The 7,002-nt window shown below is 33.8% G+C and overlaps 1 protein-coding gene across 1 annotated transcript; it reads right to left on the bottom strand.

Annotated features, from left to right (window-relative positions):
* Nucleotides 1–942: 942 nt before the first annotated feature.
* LOC106666652 lies at nucleotides 943–5,153 on the bottom strand. The gene is made up of 3 exons (XM_014393991.2): nucleotides 5,059–5,153; nucleotides 4,913–4,979; nucleotides 943–4,842 (listed from the first exon to the last, which is right to left on the bottom strand). Exons 2-3 carry the CDS (start codon nucleotides 4,923–4,925, stop codon nucleotides 1,022–1,024), a joined length of 3,834 nt encoding a protein of 1,277 aa, XP_014249477.1. The 5' UTR covers nucleotides 4,926–4,979; nucleotides 5,059–5,153; the 3' UTR covers nucleotides 943–1,021.
* Between the last annotated feature and the right edge of the window lie 1,849 nt (nucleotides 5,154–7,002).

Consider the following 7,002-nt stretch of genomic DNA (forward strand, 5'->3'; position numbering starts at 1 on the left):
GGAAGGAATTTTTTGTATTAGGCTTTTGCTACTTCTGGAACAACGGGAATATTAAGGTCTCAGTGTTTAGTGAGGTTTAATACCTAATAAGAAGGGTTAGCAATTTTTCTTAGGACTTTTGATTGGCATCTTTGGATGCGTTGGGAGTTAGAATGCTTGGCTGACCCCAAGGTTCCATGCAATAAGGCCACATAGGTTTGAGAACCATGATGTATATTAATCTTGTGTAATTAAGTAGAAGTTTGAACCATCTGTTGAGTAATGGTGATAACAGTTTGTAATGTCTGTTTAGTTCGTTTTGTTTTAGTCTTGTGTGTAGATTCCAATTAAGTCATTTGTCCAGGTGGAGTCCCAAGTTGCGAGAATATATTGAAGATGGTTAGCATTAGCCCATTGTAGATTGTTGACAATTCCACCATTAATTGTATAAAAATAAGACTGCAACTAGGTGGTTTACAATGTATGTAAAACTGAAAATCATCTGCATAAAGATGTTTGGAACGAGAAAGCAAGGAAGATATATTCTTTAGGTAGAGTGAAAATAACAATGGCCTAATGACTGAACCTTGAGGAACATCATTAAGCAAAAATCTAGAAGAACAATTACCATGACGACGTATTTAAATCTATTAGAAAAAAAGTAAATAATCGTAGAGCAAACAACTATGTAGAGGTCAGTTTGTTACAAAAAGTACTAGGACTGTTGCAAAGTTCTATGCCTAGAAGGATGTGTTACTTCGAAGAGGCTGATAAGGACCTAGGAGAGAAGACCTGCCACAAAATGACATTTTTTCTTCACTTATTTTTTCTAGTGTTAAGATAATGTGGTAGAGAATGCTGATTTCATGACATTTCTTAAATTGCTGAGAAGTATATAAAATGTCTAATAGTATCGTTTATAATTAATGTTAGATAATAGATGTTTATAAAATAATTTAAGCCTAAAAAATATAAAATTTTATTGATTTATTCAACTCCATTTATTAAGTCACATATAATAACAGTATGACTGAATATACAGTCATAAGTAAATCACTTTAGTAAATTGATCAACAAGGAAAGTTCCATTTCTATAAAACACTCCATCCAAAACTCTGACATTTGTTTGAACAAATGGTTCCTCTTTTTTTAAATGTTTTACCCTGTATTTTGTACCATAAGAGTTATCACAGATGAAGAATTCACCCTCATTATATATAACAGATGGAACAATGATTTTGTACCTTTTTTCTGGGTTATTTTCTTTAACAACAGTCTCAATTTGTGTGGTAGATTTCCACTTGACCAAAGGCCTGGTTGTCGACTTGACCTCCCAGTTTTCAACAGCTGGGGCTAATATGAAAAACTGGTCTGTTTTCACTTCTCTTCCCGTTGCAAATTCTAAAAGAGACCTAATCATATTATCCACAGAAGCACCAATAAAGCAAAATCCTTTTGTAACGATAGTACTGCCATCGTACAGGCTCTTTTTGGATTTAATTTTCTCCGAATCCTGACCAGAAAAGCACAGGAGACAAAACTGTTCCTCTGCATCTAAACCTAGGATGTAAGAATCTTGTTCAATGTAGAATAAATGAATAACTATTAAATTCAAAGCAAGCTCTGGCATCAGCAATTGGCCAATTGCTAGATCAAAAACAGAATTGTTCCCATTGGATTGTAATGTACGAACCATTTTTTTACCAAGATTGTTAATTGCAAAATTATTAACATTAATGGATGAGATTCTGTTCACTCTTTTATCAAAATTTACATTTTCCACCAAATTAATTTTATTGCCTACTAGAGCCAACACATAGTTAAGTGCAGGAGACCACAAGACAGTCACTGGAAAATGTACAATAACGTATTTCATGTTTAACGTTTTTGTAGAAATATCGTTCGCCACAATTATTACTTTTTTCACTTTCAATGAATCAAACGTATTATGAACTGGCTTACAGACTAAATAGTACACATTATCATCAGAATGACTGCTTATCAGTTCTAAAAGTGAGGTCTGCTTGTCTGATAGAGATCTTAAACCGGATTTAACTTCGTGTGTAAAAAGATTATGACTTTTGCGAATTTTTGAAGCCACCTTGTAAGCTTTTTTCAATAAAAGACCTGATTTGGGCTTTTTCTTAAAGTTTGGAGTGTACTTATTTTCGACAATATGGTTTTCATTGTCTATTTTATCGTGTGATGATCCAACCTCAGGAGGCTGAAGTTTTTTAGGGATGGCTTCATCTTCAGTCTGTATGATATTTAAATCACTTTTTTCTTTTGCAAAAAGATTTCTTTTCGGGTTTATTACAGATCTCTGACTTGAACTTATTACAACAGGATCAGATTTATGTTGAATTTTTCTTTCTTCCTTTTCTTTTGGATGTTTAAATTGACTTAAAGAATGTGAAGACTCGATCTTCATATTTTTCATAAAATAATCAGGGAGCATGTCGATGACTTGAGATGCAGGCATGAAAGATCCAGAAAGTAAAGCTTCATCGGGTGTCTGTGAATCTTCTATTTCAAAGTCTTTCATGTTAATACTCTTTGTGGGCGATTCTTCTGTTTCAATTACGTAACGCTGTTCGGTTTTGCTTCCTGGCGAGCTGGGATCATCTATCATTTGATCATCATCTTCAAACGTATAAGAAATCTCAAGTTTATTTTTATTCAAAATTTTTTCTCTGGGATAAGGCGAATTTTCAATCTTTGGGTAGTTCAAATTAAAAGAAGACCTTTCAGGCGTTTCTTCTGTTTCTATTGTATAAAGATTGTTCATTACACTTTCTGGTGAACTTAAATCTTCAATTTTGTGATATGTGGAAGAATTGATTTTCTTTAGATTTAACATTACTTGTTTTGGGGAACTTTCTATCAGAAAGTTTTTCCCAATATAAACTGGCCTTTCAGGTGTTTCTTCTGATTCGATATTATAGGAATAATTATTTTCACTTTCCTGTGAACTTAACTCTTCAATTTTCTGATCTTTATGAGAATTAATTTTATTTGAAGTTAGCAGTACTTCAACTTTTGGTGAACTTTCTATTTGAAAGTCTTTCATACCAAAAACTGGCCTTTCAGGAGTATGTGCCATTTCAATATTATATAAATATGTATTTTCACTTTCTGGCGAACTTAAATCTTCAATCTTCTGATGATTGAAACCGTTAAGTTCCTCTGGATGAAGCAGTACTTCTTCAAGGTTTTGGGAACTTTCTATCTGATAGTTTTTCATATTAAAAACAGGTTTTTCAGGAGTATTCTCTGTTTCAATAGTATATAGATATTTATTTTCACTTTCCTGTGAACTTAAATCCTCAATTTTGTGATCTATGTAAGGATTATTTTTCTTTTGATTTAGCAGTACTTCAACCTTTGGCGAGTTTTCTATTTGAAAGTCTTTCGTATTAAAAACAGGCCTTTCTGGTGTACGTTCCACTTCAATATTATATAAATATTTATTTTCACTTTCTGGTGAACTGAAATCTTCAATTGTATTATGTTTGTGCTTAAAGGAGCAGGCAGAGAGAGACTCTTGTGAATTTTCTATCTGGAATTTTTCCAAGTGCAAGTTTGGTTTTTCAGGTGTTTCTTCTGTTTCAATCACATACTGTCCACCAATTTCACTCTCCGACGAACTGACATCCTCTATGAGACGGCTCTCAAAAGTAACAGATTGTGAAGTTTGAATATTGTCATTATATTCTTCTACATTTTTTATGACTGGTGAATCCCCCTTGCAAATGTTTGATTTATTATTTAATAAAATTGAATTTTTATCAACTTTTTTCTTCCTTCTTGTTCTTATTTCTTGTTCAGCGTTTTGTCTTCCTTGGAATAGTGAAACGTCTTTCCACTGAGCACAGATGTTCTTTAAGTCTTTTGACTTTTTTTGTTTTGGAGGCGTAGGTGGTATCACAGCGTCATCTTCTGCAATTATCGCCAGTCGTTTCTTTGATATGTGCCTTGTTTTTGCACAATATTTTGTCCTATGAGAGACAGTACAATCTAAAGTTGAAGAACTTGAACATATTTTTGTCGGTGTGGTTTCCCATTTGGTCAAATTGTTTTTTAACATATGCTCATCTCTTGGGACTTTGTCGTTTAACTGGTCTGTTTTTAATTCTTGAAAAATGTGTTTTTTCATTGATCTTATCTTCCTGGATTTAACGCTCGGGGGTGTAGCCTCCAATACGGACTGTTCTAGTTCCATCTGTCGACTTCCCTCATTTGTTGTTTTTAACTTGTTTTTACATTTTGTGGCTTTTAAATTGTCTGAACTTAAAGTAAAATCCAAACTTGGTTTTCTTATATGGTCATTTTTATCTAAATGCTTTTTACTTTCAAGTGTTCTAGTCGCAACACTTTTTACGTTTGACTTGTAATAAAGTGGGTTGCAGGTTCTCACAGATGTTGAATTTTCAGTTTTGTCAACGTCATATGAGGTGCAAGGAAAAAGGGTTTTTCGATTTCTACTTTTCGCCTTATTGGAATTTAATAAATCAACTTTATGGAAATCAAAGTAAGAGACTTCTGAATAGTTATTATTTTTAACAGCTGATTCAACAATTTTGTCAGACGAATCGAGACTGTCAATTTTCCTCACCGTATTGCTACAAAATGAAAACTTTTTTTCATCCATTGTACCTACGTCTGGGAACGGCTTCTTGTTGGCAGAACTGGCTACCTTGATGAAATTCGTATCTAGCTTTGGGTAGGAAGACTTTAGCCTCTTTGCTGACTTACGAAGCTGGTTGGACTTTCTCTTTCCGCTTAACTGGACAAGTTCCGGAGTCTGTTGATAAGGCGGTGTACAGAAACTGTAATCACTCGGTCCACTACCATCTCCTTCGCCTGAAAATTCCCCTTGTTTATTCAAGACAATCAATAATAACTTGTGATTATGCCAATTATATAACTTTACCCTTATGCTCCATATTGAAACTATTCTGAGACGATTGTTTTAAACTTGTAATAAAAGGAAGTAGTAACTTTTGAAATAATGAAAATGAAATTCAATATAAACAAATTATAAGAAGGTAAACAAACTTCAATTTGTTATGGGCTCACCTTTTATAACATACAAGTATATAATTTATTTATTAACGTATAAACGTAACAAACAAAAAAACACTAATTTTTTTAAGACTTTATGTCATTACATACAACGGGAAGGTATTATTATCAATGTCTCATCAGAATTCAGATGTTTTCAATACCAGCTGACAACTGATAACGTTACATTTTTCTTAATTTTTTATTTAATTTAATTAATTAATTTATTTTTTTTTTAAATTTGAATACTACTTATTACTTAAGTACATAAATAGTCAGATACCATAAAAATAATAGCATGAAATAAAACTTGAAACATGAAAATACAGAAGAATAAAAAGTCCTTTACTAAACTGCTCAAAATGATTAGGGATATTGCCGATTTTGTATTATTTACTTTCCCTAGAATTTTTATTATATTTTTTATTATCAATTGCATTAAAATTTATTAGAAATTATTATGTTTTTTAATGACGGAAAATGTAATTAAGGGATTTTGACAAATAACAAAAAGATTTTAATTCCATAAATTTTTTTTATTGGACACAATAGTTTTTTTAACAAGTAATACCGTGTGTAATGTCTTTTGTTCACTACAACCTTGGGCACCTTTTAGGTATACTGTTAATAAGGTTGTCACTAATTTCATGAGGAATTTCACTCCTTAGATGTTGCAACGCTGCACTCAGTAGTTGCAGGTCAATTGGCTGCAGATGGTGATCAAAAAGCCTTCCCTGCAACGCATCCCACATGTGATCACTGGGATTGAGGTCTGGAGACAATGGGGGAAGGGGCAGATGGGAAAATCCCAGGTTTTCTAAACATTAGTGAACAACTCTGCCTCTATGAGGTCTGACATTATCATCCAGAAATCGAAAATCCTACCAATGAGATCCCTGACTAGAGGATGAATTCCTCATTAATACCTTGGACATAATGGACTGCAGGGAGGTTGCCTTCAACAATATGGAATCCAGTTCCTCCTCCAGTGTAAATCCCAGCCCAGACCATTACATCACCTCCTCCAAATTGTACTGAAGAGGGCACGAACTGGGGTATTATAAGCATCCCTTGTTCTGTTTGGCATCTGCTGTCACTATATAGACAGAAACACGACTCATCAGTAAACATAACAGCATTCCAATTGGTGTTCTCTTCTAGACGTTCGCTGCACAATATTTTCTTGAGTTGCTGGTGGTGAGCTGTTGCTGCAAATTGTCTCAATGGGGCATACGATGTGAGGCCAACTTCGCACAAACAATTACAAATCATTTGTATTAAGGGGCCTGGTAGTGGATCTCAGCACATTTTGATGCTAATGGAGGACAGAAATATAGTCATTGCTTCAATACGGAACCCTTTCCTTGGGCCTTGCCAAAACATCTTTTTACCTCATTTAGGATCTGACGGGCACTAAAAGTCTATTGGCACTTCCAATGTCTCAGAATTGGGCTAAAGCCTGGGAGACCATGCACTGAGAAACACCACCTGCCTCTGCGATATCATAAATTAGGTTCAATATGATGTCTTTCTGTGGTTAAAGACAACTGGATTAAAATGGAGAAAAGATGTTTGCTTACAAAATGAATAATCTTCATGTTTTTAAATAAATCCGTTACTAAAAATGAGGATTAACATTTGTTTGTATTTTCTACTTTGCTTATCCAGTTAACAAGAGTATTTAGTACCCCATCGACCCTCAAATAGCCAAAATTCCTTTGTATCCTGGTACAGAAAATATCATCAGGTTGTTGTTTCCCCAGGTTTTGAAAATTTTGGATGCATTCACTCACTAATTTTGATGTGGTTTTTGTGGTTCTTTTACATGCTAGTGCTTTAATAGCTGTTTGGCTATATGAGGATTTTTTTTGTCAGTGTAACCTCCTTTTAAGATTTTCTAAGGCACAAGCATTGATGGCATATGCCAGCTTAAAAAACCGAGGTATTTAGGTAGGTACC

The sequence above is a fragment of the Cimex lectularius genome, unplaced genomic scaffold, assembly GCF_000648675.2.
Source record: "Cimex lectularius strain Harlan isolate CLEC.00 unplaced genomic scaffold, Clec_2.1 scaffold117, whole genome shotgun sequence".
NCBI lineage: Eukaryota > Metazoa > Arthropoda > Insecta > Hemiptera > Cimicidae > Cimex > Cimex lectularius.